At 40.5% G+C, this 24,328-nt stretch overlaps 1 protein-coding gene across 1 annotated transcript in view; it reads left to right on the forward strand.

The window, feature by feature from the left end:
- The first annotated feature begins 326 nt into the window (after positions 1 to 326).
- MATCAP2 (microtubule associated tyrosine carboxypeptidase 2) overlaps positions 327 to 24,328 on the forward strand; it is a 30,368-nt gene continuing 6,366 nt past the window's right edge. The window contains exons 1-6 of the mRNA XM_086742960.1: positions 327 to 513; positions 7,279 to 7,961; positions 18,721 to 18,864; positions 21,000 to 21,132; positions 22,342 to 22,647; positions 23,166 to 23,263. Coding sequence (XP_086599086.1) covers positions 489 to 513; positions 7,279 to 7,961; positions 18,721 to 18,864; positions 21,000 to 21,132; positions 22,342 to 22,647; positions 23,166 to 23,263 — 1,389 coding nt within the window. The 5' untranslated portion in view covers positions 327 to 488. The remainder of the gene's footprint in view (positions 514 to 7,278; positions 7,962 to 18,720; positions 18,865 to 20,999; positions 21,133 to 22,341; positions 22,648 to 23,165; positions 23,264 to 24,328) is intronic.

Here is a 24,328-nt window from a genome sequence, read left to right on the forward strand (position 1 = left end):
GATTCAGTGCAAATTATGCCTGCTAGACCCTGCAAATCCGTCGCTGTTGCTGGCGCCCCAGGCCAATCTGTGCCGCTGTGATACAGCGGTTTCTCTCGGCGACGTTTTTGGGTGCCGGTCCCATCCCAGGACACCAGCAGGGCCGTCCCGTCCCCTGCACTACAGCTCCCATGATGCAGATCGCCCCCCCGCCCAGGCTACGCCAGCGCCCGGGCGGCGCAGGGCCTGCCGGGACTTGTAGTTTTGCAGGCCGGGGCGGCTGCTCCGCTGGCACAGCTCCCGCCTGCCAGACCGGGGCCAGGCGGGTTCCCTCGGCCGTGGCGGGGCCGGGCCGGCTTCCGTGAGTCGTCGAGGCCGGTACAGCCCGCGCCGCGCCTTGCTGCCTCCCCGCGCCTCCCCGCCCAGGAGGCGGGAGCCAGCCGCCTCGCCCCCGGCCGCGCAGGGGGAAGGCAGCGGGGCAGAGCGGCGGCGCCGGCCGGCGGAGCGCCATGCTGGAGTCCATCCGTGTCACCGGTGAGTACCGCCCCCCGCCCCCAGCCGCTCCCGGAGCGGTACCGGCTCGGTCGGGGGGCTTGCGGCGGAGGGAGGGTCCCGGGGCAGGGTGCGGTCGCTTTTCTCGCGGCCGCGACAAGAAAAACACCCACCCGAAGGGTTTCTGTGAGCGTACCCGCTGCGTGGGGGCGAAGGGAAAGGTGCCTGCCAGCTGCCTGCCTTGAGGAGAGCAGGAGCCCCGCGAGTGAACACGAACACGGGGGGTTGCCGGGGGGCCCTGTCCCCTTCCCGTGACCCTGGGGAGCGTAGGGCTGACACCCGCCCGCCTTTCCACGGACCGAGGGACAGAAGGTGCAAACAAAAATGCTAATAAAAAAAAATAACGATTAACCTCGGTGTCTTTCACGATTTTCAGAGAACTTTATGAATCTTTACAAGATGTGTATATAAAAACCTGTACGGTGCCTATATAACCATAACGTGGAAAGGTTTTTTTGTGGTATCCAAAACTTCTACCTTCAGTGCGGTGTAGGAAAATCTGCAATACAGTTGCTGCTGCAAAACAAATTTTTTTTTCGCTCAGGTGTTTTCCTTGTTTAAAGTGGACATCATTTCACGTGCCATTTCTTCAGCTGCTGCAGGCCAGTGTTGTCATGGGGAAACCCATCTGGAAGAGACCTGGGGGAGATGTCGTCGTGTCCCCTCATACAATACTGTTACAATCATAATGAAGATTTTTTTACAGCTACTCTTTCTCTGTATAATTTATGTGCCGTACCATCTGTGCATGGATATGAGTAGAGTGTTACTTCTGGTAACGGGAGTAGAAGTAAAGTTCATGGAATCAGACAGAGCATCCCTAGATATGTGCAACAGTAACTGTAATCTTAAAGGACTGAGATAAAGGAAAGATGGTTATTTGGGTTCCATACCTCTCCGTCGAATATCCCTGAAGGCACCTGTGCTGCAGCAGAGCAAGCTAGAGATCTGCTTGGATGGGAGTTTCATCCTGTGCGGGTCTGTCTATAAATCAGTTTTACGATTATATCCTGAGTCTGATAAATGAATGGGAGTTAATGTTACTTGATTTCATGAGGGCCAAGTCTTCACTTCTACTGATTATGACTGTGCTATATAATTTAATTTGAAGAATCTGAATTTGGAGTCATTTACATAATGTCATAATTCAGCGTAGAAACATGGATGCAAGAAACTGCTTGCAAGGCAGTTTATATTTTAAGGCACAAATAGTACATCTTTCAATATCATTGCAATTTTAAAAACAAAAACCAAACTACACAAGTCTAAAATCATGCCAATGAGTCCTGGAAGTGCTGGGTATTTCAGAGTTATTTACAAACAGTGGCAGTTAATGGATCGGACATACAAGTTGGCTTATAGTTGAAACTTGCCCTTGGTTTTGGAACTCAGAATTAAAGTTGAATGACAGATATGCTCTTACAGGAGGAAAGCAAATAGGTCAATATTTTTGGGGAAAAAAATTTTCTTAGGTTAAATGTGAAAGTTCCCAACATCATATCGGTTCTAGTTAATAACTAACTTGTTTTGAAAATAGAAAATAGCTCAGCGTCAGTCTTTTTACAGGAGCTTGTTGACTAATTCTACTGAAAAACCATTTTCAGTCATTATAGACAGAGTTTCCAGTGCTGTCTAGTTCAAGTTGCCTGACACTTCATGTTCAAAGCTTGAGTGTTTGTAAACCTTAAAGGTGTTTACAGTGGTGAGGAAATACACTGCAGGATTCCAGTCAGATTCTCTTATACTACAAACATAAGCTTTTAATATTTGAGAGGCAATAGAAATCACAGATTCATATACAACACACTCTGTTGCCTATTTTTTTGCAGAATATTCTTTCTACAGCCCTCTGCACCCATAAACCTTACAGTCTAGAGCTCATAAACTACAGGCAGTTGTTAATCTATTAATATTATCTGAACATTGAAGATAAATATTTCTTTGTAATGTAATTGTACATTTGCAAACTGTGTCAAAGGAGGAATCTTACTTGTCGCATCCATATATTTTCTTCTTATCTCTCAAACTTCACTATTTTCTTGTAGACAGATCACATACATTATTTGCATTTCTATAAATTTGAAAATTCCAGTCAAGCTGTTGGAAGTGATTTCTGATTTTGAACAAAAAGAAATCGAAGCATATTCTAACATGGTAATGGTGAACTGAAAACCAAAAGCAGTGGAGCAGACTGTTACGTTCCTAGGACAGGAGGAACTGCTCCAAGAACAGCTTTGCTAGGCACCTTAAGAATCACACCTGCCGTTTGGAAAGGATTTGTCCATTATGCATATAGAACCTGAGTGACAGCTGCTCAAAACCCATGGGAGCTCTCTACTTTTTTAGAGCAAGGCTAGCTGGGCAGAGAGATTATCTGTCGTTAACCTCGTTCCACCTATGGAACAGGTATTTAAGAAGCTGCTTGGATAGTAGCTACCCAGTAGTCTAGAGGAAAATTTTTCCACAACGCTTTCCAAAGTCTGGAATAATTCTTACGCTGGGATTTTACCACACACCATGTTAACATAATAAAAGATTAGCTCAATCCATCAATTTCTAAAGGAGGGAAACCAAGAATATAACCTAGTTCCTGGGTGTAACATAAAATCTAACATATTTTTCCCCACCAAATAACCTCTGACAAGATTAGGCAGCATCTGCGATGCTACAAGATTCAAAGCTTGTGACTGGGGTGCAACTTAAGACATGGAAAGTATTTAATTAGTGCAAAATTATAATGAGATTTGTGGTTCTGACATATCCTCTGTTAGCAGTCTTGGGGTACATCCCTTCTCCAGTACTGCTGGGACACTGGAATAGCTGCGTGTGTATAAGTGAAGTTACACAGGGGTAAAACTCCCCTGTTGGCAAAATCAAGCCTGTGGTATTTGGTATTGTTCTGTGACGTGTAGTACATTTGTATCTGCAAGATGTTAAGCCCAGTACTGCCAATTCTGACAGATATCTTGGAAATGATGGGATTTCAGCCAGGGCATGACCTGCTGTCATGTGATATCTTTTAGACACTGCCCTGCTAACCCACCTTACGGAGTAGCAGAAGCTCTGCTCTGGCCTGAGGCAGGCCAAGTTCACATTGAACAGGAGGGTTGTCTTTCCTTTGCTACCCTGGTGATGCTAGAATGGTCACAGGCAGCTCTTCAGCCCCCCTCCTTCTTGCTTCTTTCTACATCATCACCTTCCACTCCAAACCTGGTAGACTTTTTTGTTTAGTAGTTCACCCTTGTTTCTAGGATCTATGTTTTTATTACTGTGTTGCTGCAAAGAGGAACAAAATATAAATAAATGGAAGTAAACATGATGTGAAATCTTTCTGGGAGAGACTGTGCTAATTTTGTTGTGGGCTTTTTTAAATTATTGAAGGAGTTGGGGGCTTTGCCACTTTGCATGTTTGGAAGCGAGAGCAATGAAGAGGATCTTTGTGAATAAATTACACATTTTTAGGGAGGTTCTCAAAGGTAACTGGAGGCTTGGGCATGTGTGCTTTGGCAGTTTTTGCAGCAGAAAATGAAATTGTAAACTCAGGAAATTAAAATTTGTACTTCTTAGAACACATATAACACGGATAAGATGCAAAAGATAAAACCTATATGTATATAGCGTGATATGCAGGATAGAGTTATGCCATAGTATGATGGTTTTTCAATTTGCCTTTTCCAGACCTTTTAGAAGTAATCGGTTGACATCTGTCCTATAGTATCCAGAGTTTAAAAGCTGGAAATCACTGCTAGCCCATCTGTGTAATTGATGTGGGTTGATAATCCATTCTCTGACTGGCTACTTTATAGCAGGATGGTGTCTTGGTACTTCTTGAAACACTGAAGCATGTTATCAGAACACAGGCCATGCAATGAATTGGTTTTACACTGAGAATACTAAACTTTCTATTTCAATCATTGGGCATTACTAATCCTTGGAAACTCTTGGATGTAGTTTAGTAAGTCGAGTTTCCTGGAAGACAGCATATTTTTAGTTTGGTTGATGCTGTCTGACTTACAGATGTGAGTGAGTTGAAAATCATAACTATTACAGATTAAACAAATGTCCTGGAGAAAAAACTTTAAAATTTGGTGGTTTGCAACGTGATTTTGATGTTGTCTCAAATATTATTTTCTAGTTTATTTTGTAAAATGGTGATGTTTACAGGACCATTCAAAAAATTTAGAATGGCTGTTAAATGACTTCTGTGAAAACTGTTGTGTTATCTAATACAATCTTTCAAGTCTGCTGGATTATCTGTTGATTCTACGTTTCCAGCACAAATACACATCAAACAGTATCTATCTTTAGTCAGAAAAAAATTAAGGACAGCCAAACTTAGTTTGGCAGCTGAAAATTGACTTTGCTACAGGATTGCCCATGGAAAGTAACTACTGAATCGGGGACAACTATTTTTGATATCAACCATGTGCATGTGAAACCTGCCGGTGCATGTTTAGCACTCGACCATCATTTGTGACACCTGTGGGAGAATTCTGACTTGTGATGTTCAAAAATTGTCTAGATATAAATGCATTTATTACTGGCCAGCTATACTACTTAACTGTGAAAGCTAACCATCATGAGTTTTTGGTATTCGATGGACACAAGAGCTTGGCGGAGGGGGTTAAGATTATTTTGAGTTGTTTCTTTGAATTCTGTTTCTGGTTTTTGATTTGTTTTGTTTTGTTTTTTAATCACTTCTTAGATACAGGTGTGGTATTTAATTCAAATTACTCCTTGCGTAGTAGCAATTTAAGGCTTCTCTGCTCTTTGTGGCTTTTGAGAATTGACTAGTAGAGAAGGTGGAGTGTTACCGCCACTACCGTTACATTATTTCATCTGTATTTTAAGGAGTAGCTGTGCAATTTCCAACTTCAATTTTGTCTATTCAAGCAAAGTTATATGCTCAGAAATTTAATATTTCTGTGTTCAAGCATTCTGGAAACCTTGCTTTTTACTTACCCTTCTGAAAAGTAAGGATTCTCTTACTGTAATACTTGGTACGAGCCTGAAGTAAATCTCAAATACTTGCCAAGAAATGCGTGAGAGCGGTCATCCTGTTCTGTTGTCCAAAAAATGCGTCTCATTTTAAGGTAGTTGTTTTCCTTGTGATGGGAACTGTGTTTTCTCAGCATGACAGCTCACGGTAAAACAAGATAAGCCGTGCAGACAGATTGTCACGTATGAGATGAGAATGATCTGACAGAATTTAATCAGGAATGCCAAGGAACGTGTTCCTGCGCCAAGCATAGAAAGAGGATGCACAAACTTCCTGTGAAACAAAATTGAGCTTGCATGCTTTAGTAGAAGAGAATAATCTAATGCTTCTACCTCTCTCTTTCCAGTGAAGGAAACACCCAGGGCGCAGATTTCCAGTCGTATGTTCATGCAAATGGGACCTCTGTCTTTAACTTTTTAGAACAGCATCTTCAGGGGAACTGAGGAACGTAGATTGACATGGAACTGACAGAGGTCCAACAGCATGAAATAGGTTGCCATGGTGCTTATGTTGGGAGCAAAACCTAATTTTACTGTGAAAATAAAGCTGGAATTAAACTACTATTTTTTTTTCTCCCCTTGGAGGCATTTAATGATCTCTTGCTAATGTTCCATTCAGAGTATAATTACTGTATGTAAAGTAATTACAGCTCAGCTATGTATAACTGTTGGCTGAAGCTCAAATCCCATTTGCGGGCTTGAATCAAGCTCTGGCCATATCTCCTGTTCTGTGAATCCTTTCATTTTAGGGGCAGAAGTAGGAAGCATTTCTCTGTGGCAGCATTTATTGGTGCCCTTACTTTCGGATTGCTTCTCTCTAAAGAGCCAGTGCAAACGTTAAATGTGGTTTTAATCCCCCGTGACTTCTCTGTGCAGCCGCTCTGCGGCAGGGACCTGTCTCCCCTGAAGGCTGTGCCAAGGGTCAGAGCAAGAACACAGGGCTCCTTCGCTACAGGAACCTTACTCACTTCTTGCATCCAGTTTAGTTTACAACATTTCTTCTCAACTGTTTTCTTAACGCCAACTTTGAATAGATGAAATGGCAGTGTTGTCTTAAGGATTATTAGGGGTGTGTTTGCAACTAGCTGATCTCTCTCTTCTTTTAATACAGCTTACTGCCGATATTAAGAAGGAATATATGAAACTGAAGTCTTTTAAACTTACACTACTATTCGTATGGCATTGTAAATTGTTCACAGTAGTTGGCCCATTCCAATGTCCGCATCCTTTTGGATTTTGCAGATGAGACCGTATCGCTTGATTCACAGCACGAATCTCTGCAGGACTTCACTGTAAATACTGCTCATAAATACTGCTTCTATACAGTTTCCTATTTTTAAAGTTATTCTTTATCCATACAGAAAGCCTTCCTTGCATTATAAAGATCAATAGGATTTTGCTCAAAACTAAAAATTTGTTCATGTAACAGTAAACATTCATAAAGTCCTGCCCAAAGTCTCGATTTAAGCAAGTCAGTTCATAGCTGTGAACAATGCACTCGTGCATGGAGATGCAAGCATAAAATACTTGTTTAGGTGGATCTTACAAGTCTCAGTCTTATTGTTCAAAAGTGATATACGTGTACAGAATTCTCCCATGTGTCTAGAAGTCAAGATTAACCTGATGTGACTGCAGTTAAGTTCTGTGTTTTGTTTATGTTGCAGTTTTGAGTCCTTAAGATTAGTATCACTGTGTGAAACAATCAAATTTGTCCTCAGTTTTTTTTTGTTCTTCCTCCCTTCAATGCAGAAAAACTTCACTGGCCTAAGACAGAGCTTTCTAAGAAGTCAGTCCTGAGTCCACAAGAACATAAACTGAACATTAATAATGAAAACAGCCTCCAGCAGCCACCTTCTGGGATCCTTAAGGACATTTTCACAACAGGAACTAGTAGCTACAACGTCCTTCTGCAGAGCAAAGAGGAGAAAAAACACCATGCTCAAAAGCAGTCACCTGCTCACCACAAGAAACACAGAAAAACTACAAAGTGTTCTACCACCTTGCGAAGCAATGAGCACCGCAAAATCAAAGTCCCGCTGCCCTTGCTTGGCAGTGGATGGTACTGCGCAGATGGGCAGCCCTCCGTCATCGTCACCAGCCCAGTGTCCACCAGCATGAAGTTTACAAACAATATTTCCATGGCAGGGAGCAGCATAGGGCTGCCATCTCGACCCAGAAGTAGAACTAAGAAGCATTTTAATCTAACAAAGCCAAAGCAATCCCAGTCCTCAAAGAGCCATGGAAAAGAAAGTGATGTCTCTGGCCGAAAACTCTGTTTACTGACGGCAATCAAGCCTTCCAATGTGGAGAAAGAGAAGATGAAATTCTTCAAGTCAGATTTCACATACAATCCTCAGTTTGAATATGCAAACCCTGCTCTGCCAAACGTGTTAGCTAAGCACAGCCATGCCTCTGACAGATTTCTTAAGCAGGTATAGTTACTTTTTTTCCTCCTTTTCCACTGATTATTTTTTTCTTACACCTGTTAAGGTGGTGGTTGGCTTTGTTTGTAGCAAGTTGTTTCTCCTTACCATCCTCCCCTAGTGTTTGAAAAATGCATCAAATATGAGAATACAATAGTAGAACTGAGAGAAAAATCTTTTTGGTTAAAAAATGAAAGCCTTCCTAGTATTTACAGGATTCTATAGGATAAAGGCACAGTTCCTTATAAATGGGTTTACATGAAATATAGTTTAAGGCAAGAAAGCTTTTTAGGCAGTGAAGCAGAGTCCAATACAGGAAAAATACAGTGCCTAAATAGACTTTAATAAACAGAGGAAAAAAGCAGCGTAGAAATCCTGCCAGTCCTCTTGATGACACAGGGATTGGGAGGGGATAGCAATCATTTGAGGTCATGTTTATTGAATAAGCACACGTTGATATGTTCCGTGTTTTAATCAATTTTGAAAGGATATTTGCATATACATTAGGCTCAATCAAGCAGCAGACAAATTTAGTTTCAGAGAGGGGTAAAACTTGAAGAGACACACATCGCTCCCTGGCTCCCCGACATTTTTTTTTTTTTTTTTTTTTTTTTTTTTCTTTCTTCTTACTCTCTCTCCATAATACGCAGCCACACTGGTAACATAGCCACAGACATTCCCATTCTGTGTAACTACCCTGGCTTCCTACTTGTCTTTGACTTGCAAAAACCAAAAAAACCAACAAGAATAACAGAAGCCTTGCTTTCAGCTTTAACCTGAAAAAACCCAGTGCTTACGTAGGTAACAGCACCAGTTCTCTTCCCACTTTTGCTGTTTTAAAATGGTCTGATGAGCTTATCTAAACAGAGAATCTGTCTTAAGTGATACTTAACTTGGGAAGAGATCTTGCCATTACGTGAGTTTCACTTCTTTGTGATATGAATATTTCACTTAAAACCTCCAAAAATCCGTGATGAAGAGGATACATGAGTTAAAGTACCATGGATTCTAATGATTGATTTTTGACTTGTGAACAGTCTAACTTTTTTTTTCCTCTCCAAGTGCAAGAGCACACATAGGTGTTATTACCCATTAAGTCATTGTGTTGTAAGGCTTGGTCTGCGTTTTGACATGAAAAATATGTGAATATTGTAAAAACTCAGCTGGATTTAAGAATTTATATTTTTTATGAGAACAGAGAACAGCTATTCTGTTCTTAAACAGCTTCCATACCTCTAAACAGCCAACTAAATCACATTGACACTAAATGAAACTATTCCTTGACTAGAACTTTTTAGCAAATTTTCCTTTGATTTTTATCATAGAATCACAGAATGGTTAGGGTTGGAAGGGAGCTTTAAAGGTCATCTAGTCCAACCCCCCCACAAGGAGCAGGGACATCTTCAATGAGATCAGGTGTTTATAGCAATATTTATAGCAATATGAGCAACATTATTCACAGATTGCAGCAAATCAACAACAACTAATCTGCCAAACTGAATTTAATACAAATTGCTTTTATGGAGCAGGCTTGTCATTGATTTACCCTTCTTTTAATCAGAAACCTCACGGCTAAATGATGAATATTTTAATAATGAATGAGTCCTCGACATTTTTCCAATTTGTAACTCTACCTTTTTTGCTTTACATACAAAGCATGGGAAAATGAAGGGTTTATAACAACTTTATAAAAAGCAGTGGAGGATTTAATATTCAATGAAGTATGATATTTCTGAAACTTACCAAGGAGGATGTAAATTGTTTAATAAGATTTAATGTAAGTTACAGAAGTTCTTAGCAAGAAAAACATTTCTTCAAAGTTCAGCTCCTAAAAACACTGAACCACAGTATCTTGCACTTCATATAAATGACCAAAAAAGCAGCTTTAACACAGCTGCAAGCCCAGCAGGTGGCACACTCCCTTTTTTTTTTATCTGCAACTGGCTTTAGAAATTTTCATCTACGCGCAAATTTAAATTTCATTTCATGCAAATTTACTATCCAGAAAAAGCAGCATTGATCAAAATTTTAATTAGCAAATATTGTACCAGCACTTGCTTTTCCTCAGTGCTATTTTTTTTTTTCCATGCAGATTTTACTTGTCAGAAGAAACACGTAGGTATCTCACAGGAAGCGTTAATCAGGAAAGAGGACTTCAGTTGCAAAAAAAGTACTCACAGTGTCATGATTCAGATCTGCAGTAGAAACACAACTGCACGTAGTCAACCTTTTTCCTGCAACAAGGATAAATTCAATTTTGGTTTTTGACATTAAAACAGATTGTATTTTCTTATTGCCCTTTCTGCTTTTTGCATGTCTGTGGAATTGGTTAATATAGCATTACTGTAACATATATGGAGGATAAATCACACGCTGCCCCATTTTTGGTTTTGTTTTTTTTTTATTATTTGTTTTTTTAAAGGCAAAGAATACTATGGATTTGCAAACCATTAACAGAGCAACGCTGCAATGGGGAAGACACAGGCTTATGAGCCCCGACTTCACTCCCAGGCCCCTAGTCAGATCAAAGACTTTAAACCTTGGGCACGGCCCATCACTTCTATGGATTGACTTTTCACACAAAAGTTTTAAAATGTTTAATACATTTGAAAATAATTGTTAATGTTTCTTTTCTCATACTTGGTTCTGTTTCTTTCTTTCTTTCTGGTTTATCTTGTTTTCTTCGTAATAAGGTTCTTTCATGAGTCACACAATATGTGCCTTTAGGGAAGAGAACTTGAGAATAAAAAAATAGTACGCAAACTTGCAGCTTTTCACATTGATTGACATATCTAATGGTACAGAAATTAATTCTCTTGTTGCACTGTTTCAAGGACAGCACAGCAACTGTGTGCTCTAAGTGCTAGGAAAGTTTTCTTATTAGCACTCCTTCTGGCTCAACTACTTGTCCTTCATTGGTAAGTTTTCTTAAAACTTAAAGCATTTATTATTTTTGCACAGATGCTAGAGGTGACAGTACTTAGCTAGAAGGAACTGTCTGTTTCCAGAGCAGATGACTTCACAGTTGCAATTTGCTGAACCAAAATCAGAAAGGAAGTTATGACTTCAAGTAACCTGTGTGTTAACACCTGTTTCTGTGAATTCTACATGAAGGCAGGAAATCTATTTTTATATACTTTTTTTAATTAAAAAAAAAATCATCATTTTGATGATTGAGTAATCCATCCTGTGAAAGAGTTGTACATCCTTTTCCATTGTACTAAAAAATATAGCAGTTTTGAGTTAATGAAGAAATAAATCAGTTGTGCCACATTGCAAGGATTTGTATTACCTTTTAAGTCATTAATACAAGAGGCCCACAATTAGCAAGTTTATCAGATGTGGGAAAAATAGTTAGGTAGAGCTGGAAGGCTAAACAACATGACATTTAACACTGAGTAATCCTTTGCAACATCCAGGTGATGTCACCGCTTCGGCACGTTGAAGATTCGAGGATGTGTCACTGGCTGGGAAGAGCCCTTAATTTTAAAACACGTCATTCTCCACTAGTAACAAATTCCCTTCTAAACTAATATTTATAGATAAAGTGTGTTAATATACAACACAAAGCACATCAGGCTATCCAGGCCGCATAAGTTCTCTGCACAGACTTCTCTCTTCCACTAGAGGAGACTGTAGATCACTTCTGGTGATACTACAGTAGGAGCATACATTTATTTCAAGACACAGTCTTGTACAAAAAAGTAAGTATTAATTTTTAATTCCTTTAAGTATTTGAAAGGTTTCTCATTAAAAATATTTCTGCCAGCTCTGAATTACATAAACATGCCCTTTATCACGCTGAGAACAAGCATGCAAAAGAAAAGCTACTCTAAACCCTGAATAAAACTCACAATACCACAGCCTAAGTAGACTAGCCTGAAAAATCTGTTCTTACCTCTCTCCCACCTTTCCACTTGACCCAAAAAGGAGGGCAGCCACCATTTTATAGCTGTTGATTAGACTAACAAGTTCTATCTGGTACATCTTAGCGTTACCTAAAGATGCACCTGGGAGGCTTCCCTGCTTCCAAATAAGCTGTGCAGAGGGGGGAAGTGATGGTGCCTGCAAGCCGTGTCTGTCTCAGAAATCTCAACAGAGACTGCAACCCTTTTGTAGCAGAACTGCTTCTGAACGTAGGACAAGCTGGCTGAATGCAAGGTGCTAACTCCTAGGTTGCTGAGCCAATTTTCTAACTTGGTTGCCTCAAACAATTCATGAGCATCTTTTGTCAGTACATGTATCTACAAAAACTCTTAAGTAACTACGATGTGTTGCTGCACATGGGTGACTTGGGATTCAGAGACCTGCTTGCCTGTAAGTAATCTGTTTAAAAAAGCCAGCACCACCACAACCTAAACCTGTCAATTAAACAGAGCCTTGTCTTGCTCTTGTTAGTGCTTGTGTGTCACTACTTGAGCATCAGGAGAGTTTGCTGTGCAAGGGGACTCTTCTTGGGACCGCTGCTTCTTTTGGCACTCTGTGGTAGTGATAAAGAGGGATTGAATGAGACCTTTTAGGTAATAATAAAAGGAACAGGAATTACTATGGAATTACTAACCAGTAACCTGGTACAGCCACACAGTTGTTCTTTTCTTCCATTTTTTTACCTGTTTACAGTTTCACCTTAGGAACTGTGGCAATATCAGTACCTTGCTTTGTGCTGGCCCAGAGGCTGGAAAATAAGCTCATAGTTGGATGCTGGAATAGGCAAGAGCTGGCAGGCTGGCCTGGATTTTCCCATTTCCCAGCAAGTTCTTGCAACACCTGACTTTGAGTCATCTCACCTGAGAGACAGGTGCAGAACCCCAAATGAAGGGCTCCGTGTTGCATTCAGTGCCTGGGATCCAAAAATATCCCAAAACTTTTCCCCTCAGGAACCACCACTGGCTGGGATGGTTGTGGCAAGAGGTGTCAAAACCAGCAGCGTTACTGGGGATGGGGCCCATTTCAGTACTGGGATGATGTACCACTCCTCGGAGATTTGTGTGCTAATGGCAAAATATGTGCATGATGGCTCTCCCTGTTGTTTCAGTGCTTCCAGAGTCACACTTGCCTACTTGGAAAGAATTATTGTGACTTCTGGTTTGCTTGAAACGTTTATAGTGGTGAGCACTCTTCTTAGTAATTTCCTAACCGAGAGAATTTGTATTCAGCAGTAAGGAGGCTTAAGCTTAATGACTTTCTCAATATGCATGGGTTCAAACTTGCAGCATCTATTCAGAGGTGGCTGAACTGCCAGGATACAGGTTACTCAGCATGGAGCATGAGGTAGAGGAAGCAGCCTTCAGTATCCCACCCTTCCCCTTGGAGCTGCAAACTGCTGAGGTGGGAGAGGCCAGAGTGAGTCAGTGCTTCTTCAGGGGCATGTGTCTCTGAAAACCTGCTATTCGTATTGTGCTGTTGATTCAGGTGTCTCATAGCATTCTAGGAAAAGCCTGAAACAGCCCTGGAAGAGTTCAGGAGGGTGCCTGCAGGCAGGCAGGAGGAGCTAGAACTTGGGCCTCCTGACTCCCAAACTCATGCTGCCTTGCGTGGCACGCTTTAGGTCTCAGGTCCAGGGAGTTTGCTGTTACAGACGGCCAAGCAGGAAGTTTAATGCGCGTTCAGTGCTTGTTTGTTGTGCTGAGGTGGTTTTAGACAATACCTGTGCTCTGGCTAAGGTAGGAGAGTCCTCTGAGATAACATCACCAAATAAACCTATGTAACGCTGCATCTCAGAGCAGTAATGCCTTTATAAACAGTGTCAAAACAGAGCACTTGTTAACAAAGTTTACAAACCCTTCTCAAACACCCTTATTTTTATGAGCTTTCATGTTGAGAAGAATGTGCCATCATTGCTCTCCAATGATGTTGGCAGTCTTCTGCGTCACCAAACCTGCTCTTATCCACCCCTACTGGACTTTGAGCAGCACTCTAGATTTGTCCTACTCTTTTCAAAAAGTATGTAAAGTATCTTTGCTATTCTTCAAACCTATTTATTATCTTTTGCTACCTTTATTGGCTTCCTTCAGCCTGTGAACCTCATTCTCCTGTTCTTCTCCATCCAAAGGCTTTGCCTCACATAGTTGGAAAAGCTTTTATTCATTGTTTGATATGAAACTGAACTGGACCTGATGGCTGTTTTGCTGAGTGGCAGGACAGGTATCAAAATGTAGTGGCCTTGTTCCCACTTCTGTTGGGAACCCAACAGCCACACGATGCTTGGCTATGGCCAAGCATTGCCTGAGAGAGGAGTGCTGGTTCACCCAAGGCAACACTGTGCCTGGGGGCCTACCAACCGTTCAGCTGGATGGACCCCTTCCAGCACTTGAGCCAATATCGTGGTCTTGTCTGATTTACTAGTAGAGAGATGTAGCCTGAGTGCTGGATACTTTCTGAAAAGTGCCTTAAAAACCCTTAAAAAGGAAAGGACCAAATCCTTTCGGATCCTGGTGGCTTTTGAAAATAACATCCATCCCTGCATCAGTTCCTATAGTAAATAACCTTCAGAGAATTTAAAGCCAAACCTTTCCGCTCACAGGATCTACTGCATTTTAAATCCCATTATTGAAAACTTTTGAGGGGAACTGCTGTTCTGTAAAACCATAAATTTGAACATAGAAAGACCTATCTCAGAAAGTGAGGGTTTGGAGGCACCACGTAGTAAAGCTGCTCCAGGGACTGCGGTTCTCTGACAAGCTCTGTTGCATCTTAATTCTCCATGTCACTGTGATTTTTATAAAATGCTGTTAATTACTTTTTTTTTTTCCCAGAATATATTACTGAGAGGTAGAATTGGCCATAGGAAAAGATGAGGAGAAAAGGAAGAGGTTCAGGAGACAAAGAAGTCTTTAGGAATGGAAAACACTGGTGCACATTCAAAGGAACTTAAGCAGCCAAGAATTTAAGTGGGTATTTAGTCTGTTTCATGTAATAGACTTAGTTGAAATTTAATAACAACAAGTTGTGAAGACAAATTTCATGCCAGAAGATTAATTCAGAGATGACTTCTTTCAGAGTGAACGAGTAAAATTAATTGTTCAGAGAAACCAGATCCACCAAACAACTAGTAGGTAACTTGAGTATTTTAAGGATCTGGCACCTTGCAAAGGAAACTGAAGAACAGTTATCATTAATTACTCAGGCTGCCAGCTGAGAATAAACTTCCTGGGACAGGGGACAGGAATTTTTGGGTTGCTTCTTTAACCAAGGATTTTGTGTAAGGCAGGAAAATGCCTCAGCATTTGCAGACACTGAAAGACCTATAAAACAGTCTATGGTTTTAAAAGTGAAAAATCCGTATCTAATTTGAAAAAAAAAAAAAAGGAAAAAAATCCTTTGGGAAAGTTATACAAGCTATTTAACAAGAACTAGATTTTGCTCTGATTTGATCTTTACATCTAGCCTTTGATCCTAAATTTTGCTAGAAGCAGTTGTCATTAGGCCTTGTGTGAGGGATTCATGTGTTCCTTCTTTAATGCTTAGACACCAACCTTGCATCCTTTATCTGAAGTCATTTTTAAATCAAGTCAAGTTAAGACTTGACTCTTCACAAGAAAAAAATTATTATTTACTGACAGAAAGACCTCTCTAATCTCTTTTTAGAATATTTTGGGCCTTGCCACACCTATGCATTTGTACAAAACCTAATGTATGGGAAAGTTACTGGGAACCAAAATCCCATTTACCTTGTGGATCACCTGCAGAGATGTCGTATTTCTGTGCAGTAAGTTAAAGGGAGTAACAGCAAAAATGACAGCGCTGAACCTCTGTCAAATACCTACAGCAGTCAGCAAAATGAAGCCAGAGCTACCCATTTGCACTAGATGAGGGTGTATCCTCTATTTTCAATACATTCATCTTGAAAACCATGATTTGTTTTTAAGTTGCATAAGGAGGTTGCAGTTTTCACAGCAGCAGTCCCATCACCTCTTGTCTTTAGGAGCAGTGGGATTTATTTTCTCTGCAAACTGTTGAGCCAAAGGTCTGCAAGGTGCCTGTTGATTCTCCTGGGAGCCACTCGTTTCGGTGCTGAGCGGGGCTGCGTAACGCACAACGTGGAGCTGTGCTGCCGTCTGTGCCCATTGCAGTGTTGTGACAGGGAGAGGCAAAGCCTCATCGTTTGGGGTGGCTCAGGTGGTGGCACAGCATTCTTCTTTTTACGATACCTGTCTTCAGACATCCTGACGCCTGATGTTGTAAAGAAAACTTGAAAAGATAACGTGTTCCTCATTGGTGACTTTCTTCATAACATCTTACTCATGCTGGCTTCAGCAAGTGCAGGGACACAGCTGCCCAAATGAGCCAGATCCTATGAACTAGCCAAATATCACCAGGCCCCCAGTGGGTCCAGTGCAAGTCCCTGTTGAGCCTGAAACTACTGCTGGAGTTAGCGTGGTGGCTAGGGAGTTTCGGCCACCCAGGAGACAGTGAGAGGAGACAAGGTTCCTGTAACAGCACTGGGTGGGTGGCTTTAGGGTCAGCCTCCTTCTACCAGAGTTGTTCTCATGAGACCATGTGCACTGACTTTTTGGCCAAGTTCTGAGACTAATGTATTGCGATGCTGCTGGGCTGTCCCTGAAGAACTGGTGGTATAGATCTTAATAGATAATAGATTATAGATAATAGATCAATAATAGATTTCTGTTTATGGCTCATTTTCCGATTTGCTATTAATGCTCTCCAGCATACGCCCTCTGCTCCCATGTAAATGTGGAGGCTCAGGTGCAGTGGGAATAGAGATCACAGCAGTGAAACATAGTAGGTAGATTCTTTGCTTCCAGATTGCTTAACCCCGGCAAAACGACAGCCTTCTTTAAGCTAACCTTTTATTTTTTCCTTTTTTTTTTTTTTAATCTGTGCTAAGGTAGTAAATTATGCTGCTCTCTTCATTCTTGGAAAAGAAATTCAGATCTGACCAGGAGGCCCTTCAAATTTAATAACAAGTGTTAGAGGCAGACAAAGAAATACTAAACATTAGGTGCAGTGTTTCTTTGGCGTTCACATAAGTGATAGTTCTCTCATCAAAGAGCTACAGGATTAGGGCCACAAAGATGATAAAAGGGCTGGAGCACCTCTCTTATGAGGACAGGCTGAGAGAGTTGTGGCTGTTCAGCCTGGAGAAGAGAAGGCTCCGGGGAGACCTGACAACGGTCTTCCAGTATCTCAAGGGGGCCTACAAGAAAGATGGGGAGTGGCTGTTTAGTAGGGCCTGTTGCAATAGGACAAGGAGTAACGGTTTTAAAATATTGGGGAGTAGATTTAGATTGGAAATTAGGAAAAAATTTTTTACAATGCGAGTTATAGAACACTGGAACAGGTTGCCCAGAAAGGTGGTGGAAGCCCCATCCCTGGAAACGTTCAAGGCCAGGCTGGATGAGGCTCTGAGCAACCTGATCTAGTTGGGGATGTCCCTGCTCCTTGCAGGGGGGTTGGACTAGATGACCTTTGAAGGTCCCTTCCAACCCTAACTATTCTATGATTCTACATCTAGCTAGTTTTATGGCTTTCAGTAGCAATTACTCAGGGTTACTTAGTTTCAACTTGAAAAAAAAACAGAATAGGATTGTTAGTAGCTGTGAGAGATACAAAATGAATCCTATTTTTGTGGACAATAAACCAATCTGGCAATGTCAGAATTACATAGCTGGAAACAACAAGCGTGTTATCAGCTTCATGCATGGATATAAGTGTACAATGTAAAAAAATATTCAGTCTGCAATATTTCTACCTTCATCATTGTCTTAGCAAGAACATCCATTTTTTAAGCTGATATGAGTAATTTTTTTTTTTTTCTCTATGAGATTCTTGGGAGCTTCTGTTACCATATATATGAAAAAAAAGCCATTCCCTGCACCTGGGCTATTGCTGGGCAAGAAGTTATTCTATACTACCTTTTCTTTTAAGGGTGTGAAATGACACATTGGGAAGTAGATCACTGGGATCTCACACCCCACCAGTAACATCTTCAACCTGCGGAGTTCAGAGCACATTATAAGCATCGTGCTCTGCTTTCCGCCCAGAAGGGACGACTTCTAGCAGCAATACATAAGAGAATTGTTGATACCACTTTATTTGTCTAATGAAACATGCCTCCTTCATTTTGGGGGGTTTCAAATAAGTATTGTGATTTAAATGAAAGGTTTAAGTGAAAGTTCTTTGAATAAAGTTTCTGTTCTCTCTCCTCCTTTCTGAAACAGACACCCATGGTACAGAGGATTTCATCGTAAGGAGACATTTTTTGTAGAAATATTGTTAAAATTATAGTTACATATCTGCGTAACCATGGTTCAGCATTCCTAAATTGGAAAATACCAAGAAATGAAGCACAATGACAGTCATAGTTGATCTTTGTAAAATTATTTGGAAAACCACAAAAAGCAACATGCTGAAAACTTGAAGTGCAAATGTCCTTGTAACCTGTTATGTCTGATTTACAAGGCAGTTGTACAAAATTCCCAAAATTAAAGAGAAAATGGGTAGTATTTCTCTAGACTGATAATCATCTGTGTCATGCTGATGTATGTGGGTCCAAGATGAGTTGATCAGAATCTCTTTTCAGAACTTTGGTGTTAATGTATGTCTGAAGATGGTATAAACTGACTACAGAGTGTGTCAGCCTGTATCTAATGACTACAGTTTGATGGTGACTCCCAATGAGTTAAAAAAAGAAGAAAGATTTCAAAAGGAGAGAGAGAGAGATTGAGGAGGAGAGAAAGAATACACATTCCAGTCTGACACGAGGGTCTTACTGCATTCATATTTGCTATGCTTTTGTGTTTTATAGTCCATTAACATTATGGAGCGGACATTGCAGAAATACGGAAGCTACGAAAAATTTGAACAGGCCACTGGAGGCAGCTTGCTGACCAAAAGTCGCATCTGGAATCGCGTCAGGAAATACATGGTGAAAGAAGGCTGTCTTGGTGAGGTAAGTCATAGACTGGATTGGGAAGAAACATTTATGTAAATCTTAGAAATTACGCATAGGTGGACCCAAGAGACCATTTGGGAGGCCTTTCCTCCATGATTGCAAGAATATTCCTTACATCATATTTTTCTCATGGCTGTGCCCAGTGTAATTTTTGAACAATTGAAATGATGCAAATTCCTTGTGAATGCTTCAGCCATCTCTCTGAGCCTGTTTCCTGATTCATATATGCTTGTTCTTAAATTCACTTATTTTGGGAGTACTGAAGAACGACACCCTTTCTTCCCTTCTTTTTTCAGCTACTTGGAGACTAGCACATTTCCATTTATTCATCAGTTCTGCCATCTGTTCTCTTGTATCAAATTATTTAGACCAAAGGAAAGAGTTAAGAAAAGGCCAAGAAAAATAAGCAGCAGCCCAAGAGACTGATTTGTAAGAAGCAACAGAAATGAAAGTGACATAAGTGAATAAAAATGTCTGAAAGAGGTTGGCTTGTTGAGTCGGTTTGAGTGCTGGTTTTTCCTGACTTTAACCATCTACTTTTTTAGAGCCTTGTGCAAAAAAAGTATTTCCTGTATTCAGGATTTTAAAAGTCAAGTTTGAAGGAGTTACATAGAATTGCTTGGAAGAGTCAGATGAACTTGAATGTGTAAAAAGAGAATTATTCCAAATGAAAATTTGTACTGACACAGTACAAGACTTGGATGAGATCGCTGGCACTGAGCAAGAGGAGTCTGGAATGGCAGATCAAGAGACAAAAACCAGTTTCCCAGAAACTAGGTTAGATGTAACTGTTAAACTCATCACACCTTTTGGGGAGACTATAATTTGACACTGATACCAGACTTTACCTGTGTTTCTAAGAGTTAGGTTATAAAACTGCAGTTTAGAGCAAGCAGGAAAAAGAGATATTTTTGGTCTTTGCTGTGCTTTTATCTTCCTTTGCATTCATTTTTGACTTGCTTTTTCTTCATGGAAGCAGGCTCGTACACCCTCATCAAACATCTTATGTCCTTCTTAATGAAATACTTTACTTTTTCTGCAAAAATAGTGTTAATACATCATGCTTAGTATGCTCTAAAATATTACAAAATTATTTCTCCAGTTGAAAGGATGTTAATAAAGCTAAGTGGAACCCGTGCTTTAAATCTAAATGCTTTAGCATTTACTTGTTTTTCTTGCATCTTAAGTACGAGTTTTATGGGATTGTTTGCTGTCGAACTTGAAGCTGAATGGTGGGTTTTGAATACGGGGAAGTGTCATGTTAATGCCTTTGATCCCTGGGTCCTTTTTTCTTAACTTTGATATTTAAAAAAAAAAAAAAATCTCTCTTGTTGGTACTCTCCCTTGTACTCTTCTGAGCAGTACTGTTTCTTTAGACATCATGGGAAGAGGGAAAGGTGCTTAGTCTTCAATAAAGAGTTTCCCTTCTCCTCACTAGTGACTTGTTTAAAAAGTCATTTTAAACTCAAATAACAAAATATACCAATATGCATTAGCTTCCTTCTCTGTCAGTTTTTGTTTTGATTACCAATTTTCCAAGAGAAAACAGAAAAACAAGAACTACATTCCTGTATAAAACAAAACAAAACAATATAAATCAATACTGGTATTTTAATAATATTTAAAGTCTGCATCATGTATCCGGAAACAAAATACACAGTGCTTCCCCCTCTCATTCATGTAGCTTTAGAATTGTAACTAAAAAGGTTTCAGATGGTTAATTATATCAATACCTAGTCAGTTTATATGTGCTTATCTACTATTTTTCAGTTCTCAGTAATACCAAGATAATTAGACACAGTTCAAAACATGGAATTTTCTCTAATTTACTTTGTATATTAGTGCTCTCTACACCCCAAATCTAGTCAGTGTCACCGCGTTAAGTTTTGCAGTCTTGTGTCTGTCTATCTTAACCCTCATCGTGAGTCCCACTGAAGTCTGAGGTTTTGTCAGCAGCACAGGTGACTAGGATAGCTCAGCGGAGTCTGAAGTGTCTCTCATAGGTGATTGTTGATAGCAAGGAAGAGTTTTGAAGGGCAATGGACCAAAAAGAAATGAAATAATGAAAGGGACAAAGGAAAAAGCATGAGCGAGAAGAGAGCTCTTTGCTACCTGAACTCTCTCATCTTCAGATTGTGGTCCATCTCACGGAGGACCTGCTATCTCGAGCTTCAATGACAGTGGTGAATGGCCGCCCCACTCTCACTATCAATATCTCCACTGCACGAGAGCACTGGCTGGAAGGGATGCTGAGACATGAAATTGGTATGAGCATGATGTCAGTTCTTCAGGCAAAGGGGAGTACTTGCATGCATTCTTACTTATTTTGCAATGATGGGCCAGGCACTGTACATATCCAAAAGGAGGGAACATCCCTATCTAAAGAATCTATGCCGTAGGTCTGCTTAAGGGAAGGAGAAACCTATTTGTCATGGCAGCATACAGTAAAAGGAAGATAATCCACTTGAGGATTCCTGCAGTTCATGTACGTTAGCATTTTAGGTCAGATCAGGAGTGAGCTTTTGAAGTGAGTCTACCAGCAAGTCCCACTTGCTGCACTGAGGTTCATGTGCCAAAGAAATCTTGGAGTGTAATGTAAAGTGTAGTGCTTTCAGATGATGCTAACCCAGAGGCCATGCTCCAGGGCATACGTTCTGTGCTGTCGCTGCTCAAGGATGTTTTGCTTATGAGAGCAATTTAGAGCTAGTCTGGAATAAAAGAAAGGGACACAAAAATAATGCAATGGTTCAGCCTCAGCACCAGCCATTTCACTTTACAAATCTGCTCCTGTTACACTGCACTGCTTGCAAACGTAGGCATCCTTTAGGTATGAAGAATTTACCCAGTGCCCCCTAAACTTGTGTAATATTGCCTTGATTTTCATTACACAAGGTTGGCCCAGCCCCACGGAAACTCTCTACAAACTTTTCAGTGAATCTGTTTTAATTAAGTGAATCAAAACCAAATGAACTTGGCTAGTGCCTGAAATTCAACTGAAGAATAAGCCCTAAAATGGCCTTGAACCACTGTTACTCACATTGTAAGGGGACATAGCCTCTTCCAAGGCTGCAGTAGGGCTGCTGAATCACCTTCAAGAGGCAACATTTCTACCCCTTTACTTTGATTCTCCTTCTTTCTGTTCACTACAATGCCTAGCCTATGCTAGAGGCATTCAGCATGTAAGACAGTTTTGAAAATTCCTTTCCACAGGTTTGGGAATTAAAGTCCTGCTGACATTTGTATTCCTTAGGCATTTTTGGAAGTCTCACTTGCAGTCAGCAGGTGAATAATTGCACCATGTATCTACCTCTGACAAAATTCTCTGTTGTAGACAAGGCTGAAGTTGGCACTTTTCCCAGTGTGCAGTCCTACCAGTTCAGTGTTCTGAAATAGGCATCTCTTTCCATATTTTATATATATTTTTTTAAACCATTAGGTGCTGCTGTTCTAAGTCCCATCTTCCTTTATTTTCAGGAACTCATTATTTTCGGGGGTTTAACAACAACAGCCAGCCTTGGTGCAACTGGAACGGGCGTAGAAAACATGGGTTAAAACCAATCAATCCTACAGAAGAAGGGCTAGCAAGCATTCACAGTGTCCTGTTCCGCAAAGACCCTTTTCTTTGGAGAGCTGCCCTGCTCTACTACACAGTGTACCAGGCTAGCCAAATGTCCTTCAGTCAGCTTTTCCAGGATGTAGGGAAATTTGTCAAGGACCCCAATACTAGGTGGGATTACTGCGTACGAGCCAAGAGAGGGTGGACTGACACATCACAACCAGGTGGGCTGCCTATTTGTCTTCTCTATTTTTGTACTTCAGGGAGTTTTTCAGAGCGTGCACGGAGCTCCTTCATCGTGTCACACAGTAAAACCTTTGCAAAAGGGAGAAATGGGACCTGCAGTTTCTAAAATAGCAGGATTTCTGCTATTGAAAACAAGGCTGAAAACACACATCTGTGACACTTTCAAACTGAATCAGTAATGGTTTTTTTTTTTGTTGGAAGTGGGAATGTAAATTGCAAAACCGTGAAAAAGTGCATACTCATAGTTTGACCTCCTTTCATGTTTATTACAAGAGATGTAATGTTGCTGTGCATATTCACAGACACCATCTTCAATGTTTGATTTCTTTGTCTGGCTAGTGGGTTTAGCCTTCTAGTTAGTTTTTGGGAAGGTTTTCAAAGCCTGAGATATAAATACCTAATTTTTAAAAATAAAATTGTTCTGCTCATAAAGGCCTCTGAGAATATGCTTTGAAAAAATGCAGATAGAGTGCAATGTTATTTTGATTCCTTTTAGGCTGTTTCAATAAGGATCAGGTGTACTTGGATGGCATACTCCGAATCCTGAGGTACAGGGAGTCCATTGATTTCCATCTTCTGACAGCCCTTGGAAAGGTGAGTGGACTCATTTTACCAAAGAATACAGTTTTATCACTTCAGCAGGCCTGCCTGTAGAGCCATGAGTCATTGTGCTCTGTTTTACTTTGATCTAGAAATCTGTTCTGTACAGCACCTTGTATTACACAGTGCAAGTTACAAATATTTTGAGATCCTAAAAATTTCTACCAACTTTTCCTCATTCCTCGCTTATCAGACTAAGATTTTATGGTCTTATTTTTCAGACTTTCCTTTCCTCTCTTTACAGGGTACTACTTGACTTGCAGTACAATGGACAGCCTTGGGCAAGCAGGACAGGTGCTGGATAAGGTGGTGGTCCTAGTAGAAAGCAAAATTAACCATTTGATGCTAATGCATCCCCTTCCACCACAAAGAGTTTTTAATCTCAAATTTCTCTCACTGATCGCACCTTTGATATTTTTCAAAACTCAGATTGTTCTTTTTTTTTCTCAGAATACATGGTATTTCTACATTTTTTTTATGTCCATGCTATCAGCCATTGCTTGTTTGTTCTCAAAATCATACTAAGTGCAGAAACTTTGTCACACTTCCTGAACCAAATCCTTGGATTGCTAAGTTTCCCACAGTTCTTAAAGCAAGGTTCATACTCACAGGCACCGGGATTCAAATTGATGTTGTTATGCTTGCATTTAAAGCTGGTATACCAACATTTCTGCCTACTTGGCAATCAGTGGGTGATAAAGGGAAGTGGCATATTATGACAGAGGGTTTTGGTCCACATTTAAGAAGTTTTGCCTTCAGTGTCAGAAGCATCCATATCAGTGAGCAGAGCTGTTTAGGTAACGGAACCAAGTTAGGAATCTCTGAAAATAAAATCACACTGTCAAATAAGTCCCTGCAACTTTATTCTCTGAAACTTCCTTTTGCTTTAAGCCTGCTTAGCTCCACACAGCTTGTGCCTGTTAAGCTACTGAACACATACTGTTCCTGCACCACTTTATCCCTTTCTCTCTTCAGAGAGTCTGCAGGATTGTCAAGCCACTTCAAAAACATAGTAAGTAATTCCTCATATAATTACAGATTCCACTATAATCCACATGG

Source organism: Chlamydotis macqueenii, chromosome 2, assembly GCF_036417535.1.
Source record: "Chlamydotis macqueenii isolate bChlMac1 chromosome 2, bChlMac1.mat, whole genome shotgun sequence".
Taxonomy (NCBI): Eukaryota; Metazoa; Chordata; class Aves; order Otidiformes; family Otididae; genus Chlamydotis; species Chlamydotis macqueenii.